The 15,814-nt window shown below is 55.1% G+C and overlaps 6 protein-coding genes across 6 annotated transcripts; 3 read left to right on the forward strand and 3 right to left on the reverse strand.

The window, feature by feature from the left end:
- Positions 1-647: 647 nt before the first annotated feature.
- Positions 648-1,969, reverse strand: BDZ83DRAFT_588482 (DNA repair protein rad10; the record flags this gene model as incomplete). Its single annotated transcript, XM_060506140.1, has 3 exons — positions 648-743; positions 786-1,524; positions 1,605-1,969. 3 exons carry the CDS (start codon positions 1,967-1,969, stop codon positions 648-650), a joined length of 1,200 nt encoding a protein of 399 aa, XP_060360114.1.
- A 348-nt stretch (positions 1,970-2,317) lies between these two features.
- Positions 2,318-3,942, reverse strand: BDZ83DRAFT_62207 (uncharacterized protein). The gene has a single exon (XM_060508307.1). The coding sequence runs from the start codon at positions 3,842-3,844 to the stop codon at positions 2,561-2,563; it is 1,284 nt and encodes a 427-aa protein (XP_060360115.1). The 5' UTR covers positions 3,845-3,942; the 3' UTR covers positions 2,318-2,560.
- Positions 3,943-5,929: 1,987 nt separating this feature from the next.
- BDZ83DRAFT_655969 (uncharacterized protein) lies at positions 5,930-6,937 on the forward strand (the record flags this gene model as incomplete). The annotated part of the gene is made up of 1 exon (XM_060510835.1): positions 5,930-6,937. One exon carries the CDS (start codon positions 5,930-5,932, stop codon positions 6,935-6,937), a length of 1,008 nt encoding a protein of 335 aa, XP_060360116.1.
- A 1,477-nt stretch (positions 6,938-8,414) lies between these two features.
- Positions 8,415-9,847, forward strand: BDZ83DRAFT_655970 (mandelate racemase/muconate lactonizing enzyme domain-containing protein; the record flags this gene model as incomplete). Its single annotated transcript, XM_060510836.1, has 2 exons — positions 8,415-8,573; positions 8,651-9,847. 2 exons carry the CDS (start codon positions 8,415-8,417, stop codon positions 9,845-9,847), a joined length of 1,356 nt encoding a protein of 451 aa, XP_060360117.1.
- A 1,108-nt stretch (positions 9,848-10,955) lies between these two features.
- BDZ83DRAFT_588466 (spermine/spermidine synthase) lies at positions 10,956-12,820 on the forward strand (the record flags this gene model as incomplete). Its single annotated transcript, XM_060506139.1, has 3 exons — positions 10,956-11,983; positions 12,044-12,347; positions 12,416-12,820. The coding sequence occupies 3 exons, from the start codon at positions 10,956-10,958 to the stop codon at positions 12,818-12,820; spliced, it is 1,737 nt and encodes a 578-aa protein (XP_060360118.1).
- A 333-nt stretch (positions 12,821-13,153) lies between these two features.
- On the reverse strand, positions 13,154-14,068 carry BDZ83DRAFT_756452 (flavin-nucleotide-binding protein; the record flags this gene model as incomplete). The annotated part of the gene is made up of 2 exons (XM_060514748.1): positions 13,154-13,929; positions 14,002-14,068. The coding sequence occupies 2 exons, from the start codon at positions 14,066-14,068 to the stop codon at positions 13,154-13,156; spliced, it is 843 nt and encodes a 280-aa protein (XP_060360119.1).
- Positions 14,069-15,814: the final 1,746 nt, after the last annotated feature.

The raw sequence follows: 15,814 nt of genomic DNA on the forward strand, positions 1-15,814 counted from the left end.
TCCGCCAGCTCGTCCCATGTTAACCACTTGACTTGGTCAGAAGGGTGACATTGGAGAAATAACAGATGCGTGCGTGACGATCTTCATCTCCAACTCTTGACTTTGAGTTCGGTACCTGCAAACCCGTGTCGAGGCCGCCCCCGCACTGCGCGAACCCGCGAACACAACCTATATTGAGCACAGCATTCAGTCCCCCACCTGCTCTGTTGAGACGCCAAAGGCAGCGGTGGAGATTCTAGATCTGACTTGGATGGCATGCTTCTACCGACGGACTTCGCTTTCTTACCGGGCGAATCGTCTGATGGTTGCATTCTGTTTCCCGGTCGGCATCGTCATGATTGGCCCACCGACGAACCCAAGGGTCGCTTCAGAAGTGCGGAAAGTTTACTTCATCGTTCGATTCGTTCGTCCTCTCGAAGCCGCATTTATGCTCTTCTTCGAATCCCAACGAGTCATGGTGTTTCCTATTTCTTATGCGAAAGGTGCCTCGCAGAACACCAAGGGAAGTGCCATCCCCGCGAATCCGTCTCTTGTAAGGTGTGCCGTCCTTTCGAAACGTCGATTAGACTTTAGCCCACACTCTTCAAGGCTGTGTCGCGTTTCTGGGGCTGTACGGAAAAGCGAGATGGGCCAGAGAATACAAGTGTTCAGCCCTGCTTCCGCAACTTTGCGAGTGCGGCTGCGACCCCGTCTGTAAGTGCATCGTCTTTGGCACCTGCGCTGTCAACTTGTTTCGTCTGCGTCTGCGCCTGCGCCGGCGTCTGTGCTTGTGCTTGTGCTTGCACCTCAGCAGTCCGCCTTGATTCCTCAATAGCGGCGGCGATCATCGCCTCTTCATCATCTTCGTCCAGATCTGGATTGCCTCTCTCCAAGGCCGCAGGTCTCTTGGGCTGGGTTGTCGTTGGCGTGCTCACTGCAGGTGAGCCATGGGAAGAGTCCCTTGTTGACATCTCGCGAAGCGGAACTCTGCTGAGAGGCACAGCTTGATCCAACCTCGATGCTTGCGACGGCCTCCCATCCTCGGTGCGGTCCGATCGATCCAGCTGTCGTTTGCCAGACTTTTGTGCTCGGAAGGGCTCCTCGACAGCCTTGACCCATTTGTTGACCTTGACAGCTCCCCAGCCGGCGAGCAGACCAATCTCTTCGGGATTGGCATTGATTGCGTTCTTCAAGCTACCAAAGTTACTGACTAGCGCAACGGCATCTGACTTGTTGACGCTCCTGGGAACTGTGACGAACTCGACGAGCTTCTCGGCATACGTCGACGCTTGTTGACCACGAATGGCGTTGAAGTTGGCGTGCTCGTAAGACTTGTACAGCTCGAGGTATCGCGCGGCCTCGGCGGCTGACCAGCAAAGAATGAGGGTGACGTTGTTGACCAAAGAGGTCTTGGACAGCTCGCGCAAGACCTCCTCGTGGTTCGGAATATCGACCATGGTCAGTACGAGACGTAGGTTGTATTTCCCTTGAAGATTCCTGATTCTCGTATGGATGTACTCGGGATGGAGGCGGTGGTACTTCAGACTGAGCCCAGATGCCGGTCAGCATGCCTGCCATTAAGGTGGGTAGATAGTTTGAGGGAATTGGTTGGGTAGTGAAACAACCTCAAGAACAATGCACATGTCGTCAGACCAAGACCGTAGTCAGCTAGAATATCGCTGTACTCCCACGGCATCGACTTGAGAGATGCGAGCACCGGATTGCCCCTTTGCCGTGGAGACACAAGAATGGCGGAGCCGGATCCTCGCTGGGGAAGGGCTTGGGGTGTCGGCTGGACAATCTTGCCGCTCGCAGAAGCATTTGCGGGCGGCGGTCTATCCAAGCGCTGTGGTGTCGGCTGCTGTATCTTCTGCGGCGTCGGTTGCTGCACACGGGGACGAGATGGTTGAGTCTCGAGGCGTGAAGGTGCCGGGTTCGACGATGCGAGAGCGGCTAGGAAGTCTTCGTCGGCACCGAAATCGTCATCCATGATTGGCAATTCTACGTATTTTCCTAGTTGGTTGTATGTGAAGGGATCGGAAACCGAGCTCTATCGGTGCCACGGTGCGCGGCGTGGAGAGCAGGAGGATGACAATGCGACTGGTGATGTTGAACGATGCAAAGAAAGTGCACGCGGCGAGAATCGCGTCCGCGGAAGCTATGGATCTGTGGAACGTACCTAACCTTACCTTTGGCGGGGTCTGGCAACCAACGCAGTGGTGACTACAGCGGGCCACACGCCCCAAACGGCAATTGATGATGCCATCGAACTCGGCACCTCTGCAAAACTGTCAAACTGGTGGGGTTATTCGTCCTTTCAATTCAACACAACTCATGGCAAAGTAGGAAACAATGTTAAAGTGCATGCATCACTTGTGATCTTCTCGTTTGTAGACTTCAATCGGTGCTGAAACTTGATACTGTTGTTCCTAATACCTGGTGTAAGGTACTGTTACTCAGACATGCCATGTCCGAACCTATCCATTCCAACGCCGTTGCCATCACTATGCGGGTATAGCCGTACCCAAGTTAATCAATAGTAGGTAGATCATCCGAATCCGTCCCTCCATCCTAACCCCAACTACGCTTCATCGTAGTTACTCCCATGAGAAGCCGCATCACTCGTCATCTGGTCATGGAGGGTATAGAGAGCCTTTAACCAGGTATCAAACACCGTCTCCAGGTTCTGCGCCTCATCTGTCTGCCTCCTCGCTTCCAGAACCTGATCTCGCAACCTCTCGTAGGCTTCGATCATGACCCAGACTTGCAGAGACGAGACATCTGTCCCCGTCTTGTGCGAATTATCCAACATGCTCGTCGACAGCTCACGGGTCAAAAGATCCATGGCAATCTGCAAGCTCAGGTTCTGACTCGACCCCCCTTGGGAGGACGAATTTCGATTGAGTCGGGCGCGATTCCGCGGTGGGGGCGGGGGTGTCGAGGGTGGTTCTGGCGAGAATGACAGGGGCTTGAAGTAGATCGCTTCCTCGTCGAATGCAACCAGCGTTCCGTCGTCAGACCGTGGTGACCGAGAGTACGCCGCCGATGCACGGCGCAACGGCGCCGGTGCCGGCGAGAAGATGTCTCGCCGGAGCTGCTCGGCGGGTGTCTCGCCGGCGCTGTGGCGCGACCGGGTAGTAGAGGAGGAAATCTGGCTGTGCAAAGACTGTCGTGACGGGAAGGGATCAGAGCGGGCGTCGGTACATATTGAGCTGGCATCCTGGGTCTCGAGGAGATCTCTGTACTGGTTTGCAATCAGGTCGACGCTGGTGACTTTTCCAGCGGTTTTGGCGCTCCTCCCGTAGCTTGCGTTTTCCAGTTGGCCAATGGCATAGATGGGCGTCTTTGCATGGCGTCGCATGCTCGATCTCGTGCTGATGGATGAGGTCGGTGAGCTGAGTGAGCTGTCGAGAGAGGGTCTCGGCGTCAGATTGCTCACGGCGAGGTGCGAGAATTCCGGAATAATGGCCGGTGCTGGTGGTGCTGTGTCGAATGAGACTTTTCGTGGTTTCTCTGGCGTTCTTGGTCTCGCTGGTAGAGGTTTTGATTTTGACTGTGAGTTTGTTTGTGATTTTGATTTCGGATCTCGAACAGCGTTGCTGTCTCCGAGATATGCATGCCATTTTGCATCGCTCAGGTCTGGTGACAAACGCAAGGAAGGTTGACCGATGGTTCCGGCTTGCTGGGCAGCTACTGCCACCCCGGTATTGAGTTTGTTTGATGCCACGGGGTCGATAGGTGCAGGACGTCGGATGGACAGGAGCTTCTTTTGCAACCTGCGCCGTAAGCGTTGTGGAGGTTCCGGCGGGTTGCTTGATATTGGGGCTGGCGGTGCCAGTGACTGTGCATGAGGACGGCGATCCATGTTGTTCTGGTTGAAGTAGCTATGGTGAGAAAAAAAAATGAGGTCACGCTGGGCTAGAGAAGACTGCGATGAGAAGCGGTCTTAAGCCTTTTGTTGGTCTGGCAGTATAGCAATACCGATGGCCGTGAGAGGAGAGTTATCTAGGGTTTGCTCAAGTCATATATGGGTTGGTTGAGGTTTGCAGTCTGCTGAATTCATGACTCTCTGTGAGCGGCAAATGACGTCTCGGGGAATCAAAATTGAGCGTGAGAAAATGGGCTGTTCCATGCACATGTTGGTTTGTGGGTGTGAGGGGATAGCAAGAGGGAGGGATGTTATAGCATGGAGGAGGGCAAAAGGCAGAGTCAGCGCAGGTATCCACGCGCATGGAGGTCGGGATATGCATGTACGATGATGGAGGCTTTGGGAACTCGACGAGGCAGAGCTCAAAACCGGATTCCCACTGGGCCACTGGAGAAGCGGGCATAGAGCGGGCAGTGGGAGAGCAAAAAGGTTAAAGAGGTCACAGAGGAGGGCATACCGGGATGGTGCGTAGAGCAAGGCAATGCAAGGAAAGGTAGTGTAGGGTAAGAAATGAGATGCCTCACTCTGCTGCGTCTGCGAGGCAAGGCAGGGTAAGCTAAGCTCAGAATGATGTGAGGTTGGGACAACACATCGCAGTTGGCTGGGCCTGGACAAGGTAGCCATGCGTTCCTGTTTGCTTCTTTTGCTGTACGTGTGTACGCAGTAGTGGCAGTGGAGAGTGGATATCGAGAAAAACCACCCGAGGGTCGAGACTCGAGGCGAAGCGTTCAAAATCCCGCTCTGTCTGTCGGTGTCACGGTGTTTGCGGCGTGCCATGAGTAGTCACTGCAAGCCAGTCAGTCACTGTCAGTTAGTTGAGAAAAAAAACATGGATGGGGAGGATGGAACGTCGAGGGCATCCTTGCTGAACCCACGTCATCGTATCCCACCTTTGCAATTTGTGCCCCAAGAAACTCGAGAAAAAAGGTGGTCGAGGCTCTGACCGGTCAAGGATGTGGCCTGGGGGTTGGTGGGCTGTCCCGATCGCTGGCAGGGGTCATATCTCAACTCGCATTCGCTCAACGGTGGGCTGTGTGACTGTGAGCATGGCTGCGATTGCAATGGATGGACGGCATGTCGGATGGTTCGCGGTGTGCAGAAGTGAGTTCGGAGCTGGGGTCAGAGATTAGACGGGTGGCATCGGAGGAGCAGTGGTGAGATCTTGCGAGTAGCCTATTGCAGTGATGAGATGTTCCTTCTCGTGAGTTCAAGTTGGAATATGCTCTTGATGATCTTGCAGTGGCATTTCTTTCGCAAGTTTGCAGTTGAGAAGAAGGGAAGCTGAAACTGCATTTCTACCTACCTTACCTTACATAACAGTGTACGTACTGGTGTATACGTAGCTTATGTACGTACTGCCGGCAATCAGGCGCTCGGGTCAGGCAAAGACCAAAGGACAGGCGGAAAGTCGGAAGGCTCCCGTCTTGCCCGCCGCCGTGTGGATTGGCCCATGTCATCGAAAAGCCTCACCCACTTCTCACAACCACTGTGGTGTTCGCAGGAGTGACATACGCAGTATTCCCACCCACATCCTCCCACCTTCAACCCTGATCTTAGGTCCGCCACTTTGTCCCTGCGCGGCTTGCCTCCTCCACCTCAAGGCTACACATCCCAACGTCGTGGTCATAATGAGCCAATTAACGATTGTAGTTTCCCCCGCGTTCTCTCGTCTGCATAGACTGCATTGAATCGTTCTTGAGCCACCAACATTCGCCCTACCGCCTCCGTCGCTTGTTTGGTTGTTCCCCTCCTCATCTTCAGCTGCCATTCCTTCGCCTTCTCAACCAACAAACCTCTTCAGCCGTCCAAGATCTACAGCCATCCCGTAAACTCGCCTCCGGAACCCCTCCAACGTTGTCCAAGTATCCCGGACTGCGCTCCGGTATTGGACGACAATCATCCGTCTTCGCCATCTCATCCATCAGCCTTCATCTAAAAGTCAATGGGCATTGGCATCGGCATCGCCTACACCACCCACAGTACCCAACAATACCTTATCCCACCTGATCATCATCAACAGCTATGATTGACTTTGCTCTTTTTCCCAACCTACCTCTGGAGCTGCAAGACAAGGTTTGGGAAGCTGCCCTTCCCCCGCCCGCTCCGACCGCTTTCCATGTTCAACTGGCCCGCCATCCCATGGGCCGCGCCGAGGATGGCTCCATCGACCGCTACAATATCAAAGATAGAGTTCTTCTCTACAGACTTCGCACCTCTGGTCCCTCTCATCTCTCGGATCGCGACTGCGTCATGACCACTCTCTTTGGCATGCTTTTCGCCTGCCATCGCTCCTATCGTGTAGCAACACGCGCTTTAAAATTCATCAAACCTTCTCACCCATTTCTTCTTCGAGGCGGTGATTCATCTTCCTACACCCTCATACTTCGGGGTGGCGATTCCTTGGGCGCATACCATATGGAAGTTGACGCCATGGAGGATCTCATCATTCTAAATACTGGATGGCAGTGGCCCTGCCGTCTGATCAGTACTGCCGGCGTTTTTCGTCTTCATGTGCCGACCCCGCTGCGATGTCTGGCCCTCGCTTGGCCTGGACCTCACCAAGTCGGCTCCTCTGACGGCCGAAGTTCATTCTACAATTCCGAGGCATTGAACGGCCTACTAACCTTGTGGGGCTCCCGTACTCTCCGTGCTCTCTACGTTGCCGTGGATCCGGCTCATCTGCGGGAGGCGGAGAAGCCGTGGCCCGCTTGGGGTAATCGATGGAGTGTGCCGATGTACGCAGGCTCTGACACTATACTAGAGGACTACTTGGCGTCTTTTGAGGTTGATGCAAGTAGCCAGGCACAATACCTTTTCCAACGTGGAAACCGTCGGTACTTTGAAGTCTCGGCCGAGCAAGTGGCGCGGTCCGGTGGTCTCGGAGAAGTCGTCGAGCTTCTCGAATCAGCTCGCAGGCGTCTCACCCCTACCGTCAGCCAGGGCGTTCATCAAGAACATCTCACACAAGCACTAGAGAGCGAGGCAGTGCCATGCAGATGTAGGATCCTCTCTTGGCAGCAATCGTCTTAGTGTAGATGATACGGTATGCCGCCCTTGGGTCCCCTGCCAAGCCCCACATTGCATCGTGCACCATCTACTCTTTTCGTAGGGCGTGCTTGGCGGGATGTGCAAACCCCATGCCTTGTCTTTCGCAGTGTCAATGTTGATCTTTGAGTCAACAGCAAGAATTGAAGCCGAACAATACACACGACTTCCCTCTCCTACATCGAGCATGGGGATCGGGTCTAGGAGGCCCCAGTAAGAGGGCTATGGCCAGTAATGACTGAACGATTCTATCGACTTTTTGCTGAAGCCAGCCACGTAGGGAGGAAATCCTACCGCTGGACATGCAAGTTAGACGAAGTGGAAGATGTGTAAGAATACCAAGAGGTTTATGCGAGTGTTCAAGAAGGCGCGGGTCCAGCTACCTTAGAGGACACACTGAAATAGTGCCCTTACAACCATACATCTCACAAAAGACAGCCTTACTGAACAGGTGATTAAAGGGACAATCTGTTGAGAGAACAACGATTGATACAATCCTACATGACAGAGTTTCGATTGTCCAGCACTTTATTCACCAATGCCGCCACGTCAATTCGTCGAGCGCAAATGCAGAGAGAATGGCACCCTTGGCATTGAAATGCCGTCTAGAGCCGTTCTGCATATACTTCGCGGAGAATTACATGCGTGCGTTAGATGAAATTCATCACGGCTAAGGACGCAGCATCAAATTCTCCAGCCACTTGAACCCCGAATGACAGGGAACTAGTTCGTAGAGAAGCTGTCTGATCGAATTCTTCCATTCTCATTCGTTCCCCTCACCCAACACCCACGAACATCGTCAACATCTGCAGTGGAAGGCTAGAAGCCAGAATTGGGAGGCCTGGGGGTCTGGCGGAGCGTACACCGAGCACGAGGCACGCTAAATTGTCCAGGCGGAGGAATTCTTCCATCAATCAGAGACCGCAAAGGGGATGGGTCCGAAGCCGGCTCGGCCTGGCGAGCCCCCCGCGCTGGCACGCCGTCTCTGGGCCGGGTTGTTTCCTGCTGCCAAGCCCCACCGAAAGGGACCCTCTCCGGCGCATGCCCCTCCAAGCCCTCCACTGAAAGCCCCTCCCCCTCCTTCCCCCTACCCCTCCATTCTTCCGTCTCCCCTCATGCTCCAGCGCTGCTACTAGCAACTGTCCCCTCCGCCTACGGCCCAAACTCCAGACTCGGGGTAAAGCAAAAAAGTGAGCGAGGTGGAAAAAAGTAGAGGGTCGTGGCCCGTGAGTGGTCTAGCCATTGGCAGAGGCGGGGAGGGGAAGGGGAAAGAAGAAACGCATCGTCGGAGGCTATAAAGGTCTCAAATCTCTCTGCCGTTCCTTTGTAGTGTAGCAATTCCCTCTATTCTTCTCTCCTCTCCCCTCCAATCTTCTTGCTGTCTACTGTGCTTTCTTCGAGAATCACGGTCCGTGTTTCTCTCTAGTTGTTTATTGTTCCCGTTCTCAGTCAGTTGCCCATCATGAGTCTCGATATCACCATCACCGGGTGGCAGACGCGCGATGTGCGCTTCCCTACGTCCCTGGACAAGACCGGTTCCGATGCCATGAACGCTGCTGGTGACTACTCTGCCGCCTACTGCATTCTCGAGACCGATTCCAAGTTCTCTGGCCACGGCATGGTTTGTTTCCCCTTTTCCCTGATCCCAAAAACATCTCAGTCTCGCAAAGTCGCTCACCCCTCTTTCTCCCTTACCAGACCTTCACAATCGGCCGAGGAAACGATATCGTCTGCAAGGCCATCGACTACCTGGTTGAGAGAATCAAGGGCAAGAAGCTGTCAGACCTCGTCTCAAATTGGGGCCAGACCTGGAGATACCTCGTCAACGACAGCCAGCTGAGATGGATCGGTCCCGAGAAGGGTGTCATCCACCTGGCCCTCGGCTCCGTCGTCAACGCCATCTGGGACCTGTGGGCCAAGGTCCTCGGCAAGCCCGTCTGGCGCATCGTCGCCGACATGTCACCCGAGGAGTTTGTCGCCTGCATTGACTTCCGCTACATCACCGACGCCATCACCCCCGAGGAGGCCATCCAGCTCCTCAAGGAGCAGGAGCCCACAAAGGCCCAGCGCATCAAGGACGCCGAGAACAGCCGCGCCGTTCCGGCCTACACCACCAGCGCCGGCTGGCTCGGCTACGGCGAGGACAAGATGAAGGGCCTCCTCCAGGAGACCCTCGGCAAGGGCTACCGCCACTTCAAGCTCAAGGTCGGCAGCAGTGTCGAGCAGGACAAGAGACGCCTGAGCATCGCCCGCGAGGTCATTGGCTACGACAGCGGCAACATCCTCATGGTCGACGCCAACCAGGTCTGGTCGGTGCCCGAAGCCATCGAGTACATGAAGCAGCTCAAGGAGTTTAAGCCGTGGTTCATCGAGGAGCCCACCTCCCCCGACGACATCCTCGGCCACAAGGCCATCCGCGAGGCCCTCAAGCCCTACGGCATCGGCGTCGCCACCGGCGAAATGTGCCAGAACCGCGTCATCTTCAAGCAGCTCCTCATGTCGGGCGCCATCGACATCTGCCAGATCGACGCCTGCCGCATGGGCGGCGTCAACGAGGTCCTCGCCGTCCTGCTCATGGCCAAGAAGTTCAATGTGCCCATCGTCCCCCACTCGGGCGGTGTCGGTCTGCCCGAGTACACCCAGCATCTGAGCACCATTGACTACGTCGTCGTCAGCGGCAAGCTCTCCGTGCTCGAGTACGTCGACCACCTGCACGAGCACTTCCTCAACCCCTCCGTCATCAAGGACGGGTACTACCAGACGCCCACCGAGCCCGGCTACAGCGTCGAGATGAAGGCGGACAGCATGGACCAGTACAGCTACCCCGGCAAGCAGGGCGTCAGCTGGTGGACCAGCGACGAGGCTAAGCCCATCATTGAGGGAGAGAAGATTTAAAGCGGGAGTCTGACGACTCTTGAGGGGTCGAGCAGAATATATATCGCTCGTCCGCAGGGAAACGATGGCATCCTGCATGGCTCGGCAGCCGCCGGCCATCCTGTGTTACCGAATTACGAGAAAAGGGGTCCGGCCAGGGAAGAAGGTCGGTCCGCAGGGCAACGATGGCATCCTGTATAGTCAAGTCAAAATGGCTATCCTGTGCAATTGTGCACATGATTCGCATTGGCACATGCGAACCCATAATTCGGGGGGTCTGGCGAATAGAGCCAGGCCGCAGGGCAACGATGGCATCCTGTATGGCGCAGCTTTCAGCTCTGTGACCATCCCTTATACCTAGCGTTTGATTTTACACTGATTTTCTTGCAAACCAAAAAGGGGGTTTGGCCATAGGGGCCATTCCGCAGGGCAACGATGGCATCTTGTATAGAATGAGTCTAGAGGCTCTCTATCCCGTGACAATAGCTAAGTAATGAGACAATTCTCAATGAGATACCGGTCCTGAATCTGCCTTTGATGTCAACTGATTGTACGTGAAATGATATGTGAGAGTGTAAAAATGAAGGTGAAGAACCCCAAGACTGGGTGAGAGTGATCAGTGCACCGCCACATGTACGTACAATCAGTCAATCAGCCACGCCAAGCTCACAGCTCAAAGCTCGCGCCACACACAAGTGGCCCCAGAAATGATTTCAAGGAGGGAGCTACGGATACGGAGCAATAAGGAGACGTTTCAAAACGGCAACCAGACAAAACCCCCTTCCTGCCCACAGCGTTGTGTCGCATCGCAAGTCGATGTGTCTTGAAGAAAGTCTGAGCTCAAGAGAAACACGCCACGCGCGAGAGTGAAGTGGAAGACCAAGAGATCTTCGACAGCAGGCTGTTGAAATTGCCTGATACATACCTTCTATTCCATATTTTACCCCACCGAATCGCGTGGAGAGCTTCCAGAGCGCTCATCCACGGCCGATTGCTAATTCATATTTGTATATTCAAATTATATTCATCGTCACTCACTCACTCACTCAGCTCCCGTCTTATCACACAACAAACTCACTCACTCTATCTCACCCGGCAGCACCGAACACGCACACTCCCAATCACAACGATGCCGCCAAAGTCAACAGTCAAGATAGAGTCCGCTCCCGAGGGCTTCACGCCCGAACGGTTCGAAAAGGAGCTCAAGAGCCTCGCGGCAAAGGCAAAGGGCCAAACCAGAGGCAGATTCTACAAGCAGCAGGCCACGGCGTACCTCAAGGCCACCATCCTCATCGCCCTCGCCGCCACCTACAGCAACGTCTCCCAGCTAGCCATGTCGCCCGTCTACGGCGCCATCCCGTCTTCGATATACCACGCCAAGCTCGTCATGGTCGCCTGCTTCTTTGGCTGGGCCGGCAACGTCGTCCTCAACCGCACTCTGCCTTTTAACCCGGCCACTCTGCTGCCCGTCGTCGCCCTCTGCGTCCCCGCGATCCAGTACTACCTCTACCAGACCAGCGCCCTGCTGACTGCGTACTGGGGCCCCCTGGTCATGGAGGCTGTCACGCTGTTCCCCCTCGTCGTCATCTCGGTGAGCTGCGTGGCGACGGAGATGGAGAAGGTGAGCCTGTCCAAGCTGCCCAAGTTCCTCGCCGACGCCGCGCCGGGTCTGGGCTCCTGGGGCCTCTTCCGCTTCGTCGAGACGTTGTCGGGCGACTACCTCCAGACCTACGTCGGCCGGTCCTTCTTCCAGACGCGCATCGGCCTCGAGGCGCTGCTGGGCGCCGCCTACGCCGTTTATGCTCCGTCCAAGCTGCTGCTTTTCGCCGTCCCTGCCGTGCTGCACACGGCGTTCTTGAACCCGCATGCGCTGACGCCCATGGCCGGGGCTTCGCTCAACGCCACGCTGCAGGCGGATAATTGGTTCCTGCTGGATCGCAAAGAGTCTGTCACGGGATACGTCTCTGTGCTGGAGAGTATCAAGCACGGGTATCGTGTTATGCGGTGCGATCACTCGCTGCTCGGTGGCGAGTGGGTGAAGCACAAGGGACCTCGCGTCGCGGAGCCCATTTATGGTGTGTTTGTCATGTTGGAGGCTGTTCGGCTCGTCAAGACGACCAAGGCTGTTCCTGACACTAAGGCCAAGGCTCTAAACATGTGAGTTGCCGCTCTTCTTTGGCAAGGGACCTTGAACAACAAATACTAATGACAAACCAGAGGCCTTGGTATCGGTACTACGCCCGCGGCTTTGGTCGCTCACGGCGTCGACACGACGATTGTCGAGATCGACCCCGTCGTGCACGAGTTCGCGTCAAAGTACTTCCAGCTGCCGTCCAACCACACACCCGTCATCGCGGACGCGGTAAGCTACACGCGCAAGCTCGCCGAGGACCCGGACGCGAGGTTCGACTACATTGTCCACGACGTCTTCACCGGCGGCGCCGAGCCGGTGCCCCTCTTCACTCTCGAGTTCCTCCAGGGTCTCAACTCGCTCCTCAAGCCAGACGGCGCCATTGCAATTGTGAGTTTTTGTCCTTTTTTTGTGTTCGCCCCTCTCCCTAGGCTTCCGTATACTCACATCAGTCATAGAACTACGCCGGTGACTTCCTCCACCCGGCCCCCAAACTCGTCGTGGACACAATCAGAGAGGTCTTCCCCTCCTGCCGCATCTTCCGCGAGTCGGAGCACCCTACCCCCGAGAAAATCGAGGAGGAGGGCCAGGATTTTACCAACATGGTCATCTTTTGCAAAAAGACGTCCGGGAAGCTCAAGTTCAGGGCGCCCGTGGACGACGACTTCTTGGGCAGCCGCACCCGCCGCGCGTTCCTGATGCCGGCACACGAGGTTTTTCCCAAGCACTTTTTGCAGGGGGATTACGGGATCTTGAGGGATAACAGCACGGAGCAGCTGACCAAGTGGCACGAGAAGAGTGCGCTGGGGCATTGGGAGGTGATGCGGGTTGTGATGCCGGATAAGATTTGGGAGTTGTGGTGATTGTTCCTGCTGAAGTGGAATGGTGTTTGCGCAAAAAGCCTGGATCAAAGGTGGGAATCGACGAGCAGTCATTCCATTGGAGATGAGGAGTGCTTAGGAGTGCTTGTTCTCTGTACATATGGTACTCCGACATGTGTAATTATATTGGAATGAATGAGAGCCGCGTGCTCTAGCTAGCAAGCTCACTCAGAAGAAACTGTTCTTTGAGTATAAAATGAAACCGCTATTTATCAAATCCTACTTGGGAGTACCCTGACATGCCTACTGTATCTCATCAACTCCTCGCCCTGCCCTACTTGTTCAAAACCTTCTCATCCTTCGTCTCCATAATACTCACTCATCCTCACCCCCCTTCTTCACAACAATCTTCCTAGCAGCCTCAAAAGCAGCCTCTTTCGTCACCGCGTTCGTCTCCCTCACATACTCCCCCAAATACCCAGGAACCTCCGTCACCTCATTATACGGCCCCGCCACAGGCTCCCCAAGAACCTGATACACCGGCACGACGCCCGTCCACACCCTCCCCGTGACACTCTTATCCTCTTTATCAGCCCTATCATCCCCCGGCGGCCCCTCGCGGATCTTTGCGCTCCCCGTCGCGATGCGCACTTTGAGCACGCTCGTGGAGGATAGCTCGCCCTTGTTAGGCGGCACACGGGACCCCTCCCAGCGACCTGGGACGACGCCGTCCGTGATGAGCTGCATCGCGTAGAGGCGCTCTGACGGGTCGGAGACGAGGGTTGCGTGGCCGAAGAGGACTGCGGAGCGGTAGTTATAGCTGTGGGCGTTGGGGGTTAGGGCTAGGACGAGGCCGTCTAGGTGGGATGCTGCGATGCAGACGGGAAGGCCCGGCGGGGAAGATGGAGGAGCATCGGAGGCGGAGGAAGTATTGGACGGTTGGCGGGAGATGTTGATGAGACGGGAGGAGACGTAGCCGTGGAGGTAGAGGTCTAGGACGTCGCCTTCGTCGGCGGAGGGGCGGGAGAAGGAGCCCATTTGGCCGAGCATGGGGAGGATCGTGGGGAAGGGGGATTGCGGGTCGTTGAAGGAGACGTGGAGGATTGTGCTTGTGTTTATTATGGTGTGGATTGTGCGGAGGGCGTAGGATGCTGTGAGGGGTGTTAGTTGATGGCTTCGTGAAGAGGTTTTGAGATGAGACTGAGACTGAGAGTGATGCATACCACGCGGGCTGTATCGTTTGACGGTGCCATATGGCTCTTTGGGATACTCAAGTTCAGTGCGAGGCATGTTTGAAGACTTTCTTCTGGTTGAGATGGTTGATGAGATTGTTTGGTATGTTGGTGTTGCAAGAAATGCATAGCTCTAGTGCTGCTGAATGTTCTATTTGAGGTTGTGTGTTTTTCTTTGTATTATATCCCCAATTCTCCAATTTGATAACAAGAAAAGCCCATCCAATAACACAACGAAGAAAAGATACGCCGTTTACGCCCGCCGTCATCCCACCTAGAACTATTGACTCAATTTGAGCAGACCGGGCCGGGTGAGGTCTGTTGTACCTTTCGGGCCCGGCTCCGAAAAGAAGAGAAGGCACGCGGAGTGAGGTGAGGTGAGGCGATGGCGGGAGGAGGGGAACAGGAGGTTAGCGGCACCGGCAAGCGGCATACCTGCACACGTTACAATCGCACGCCAGACTAGATCGAGTAGGTCCAACCAGCCTTCTTGCTGGCTGTCAGGCTCCCGCTGCCAGTGGCCATTTACGTGTGGCGCGAAGGAGCTAGCGGCCATGCAAGATCTTGTGCTAAGAAAGTGCTTGTCTCCAGTGATGACCTTTGCGGTCGTCGTCTGTGGACGAAGCGGCGCGGGACCTGAGTGAGCGGGCGGGGGCGGAATTACCGGATAAGGTGTGGAGGCGCGTCCCCGGTCTGGCTCTCGCCGATGCGGGATCACGGCTCTACGGTTGTGAACCAGACATCTCATCACTGCATTTGTATATTGGAACAAGTAGTCTTGTCCATCGCTTGAGTCAGCGGGGGGGAGTGAACATCCCAAATCCGCTCAAAAGCCTGAAAATGCCGTTGGGGGAAAGTGCTATAGCGAGACCAGTCTATTCAAAGCCCGACGGACTTGAGCCTGATCCTCGCCCTCTCCCAGGCCCCAAGTCGGCAAAGGTTATTTTTCTTGTCCTTCCATAGACGTTTGTCCCAAAACCTTAGACTACTGCCGACGCCCAAGACTGCAAAGTTCACCATCATCTGTATGTAAGTGTAAGAGGAAGGGAAGAAAAAACGTTAGAGTTGAGGGCGGGGTAAAATGATGGACGGCGATCACGTTCGTCTCCTGGGGCCATCAGACGGGACAAGCTTCATGACCTAAAGGTTTATTCGTTGTGCTTTGGTGCGTCCCCGAGTCCTTGAAAGTTGGAATAATGAGAGTGAGCCATCGTTGAAGCAATCCTGTTGCTACCTTGCGCTGTTGGCCTGCAGAAGCTGTTTTGCTTATTCTTCACGCCTTATTGAGCTCCTTTGGTATCATCTCCTGAAGCCGAGGCGTTAATCGCCTTTGTGTATTGTCATCATGCATCGAAGTATGGTATCTTTCATGTTATCGCACGACTTCGCCTCCATAATGACATATCGGTAGTGACATCTTCCGGACGCGCTCACGGGCATCTATCGTTAGAGAAACAACACCTAGTGTCCAAGGCTACTGCAGAGTATTTGACAGCAAACGCACAGAGGGAACCGAGTGGAAGGAAAGTTGGGAAACAAAGGCGCATGCAGAGGCGGTAGAAACAAGTCTTGCGTTGCTTTACCTGCCAGTGGCGCCGCTGCGTACCTGCGCCGCCCTCCCCGCATACCCGCGCAGAGTCAAAGAGTCTTGATGTCTTGGTGTCGGTATACGGATACTACACTACTTAGACAGAGTGACAGTCAAGACAGTGTACACTACCTCATGGACGGTTGTGTTGGTGGTGTAAGAAGTTGAGCGGCTGGTCGGATTCGGTAGCAGCCGAAACGCAGGATAGCTGGGCGG

The sequence above is a fragment of the Colletotrichum acutatum genome (assembly GCF_030867785.1).
Source record: "Colletotrichum acutatum strain CBS 112980 chromosome Unknown BDZ83scaffold_127, whole genome shotgun sequence".
NCBI classification, from domain to species: domain Eukaryota; kingdom Fungi; phylum Ascomycota; class Sordariomycetes; order Glomerellales; family Glomerellaceae; genus Colletotrichum; species Colletotrichum acutatum.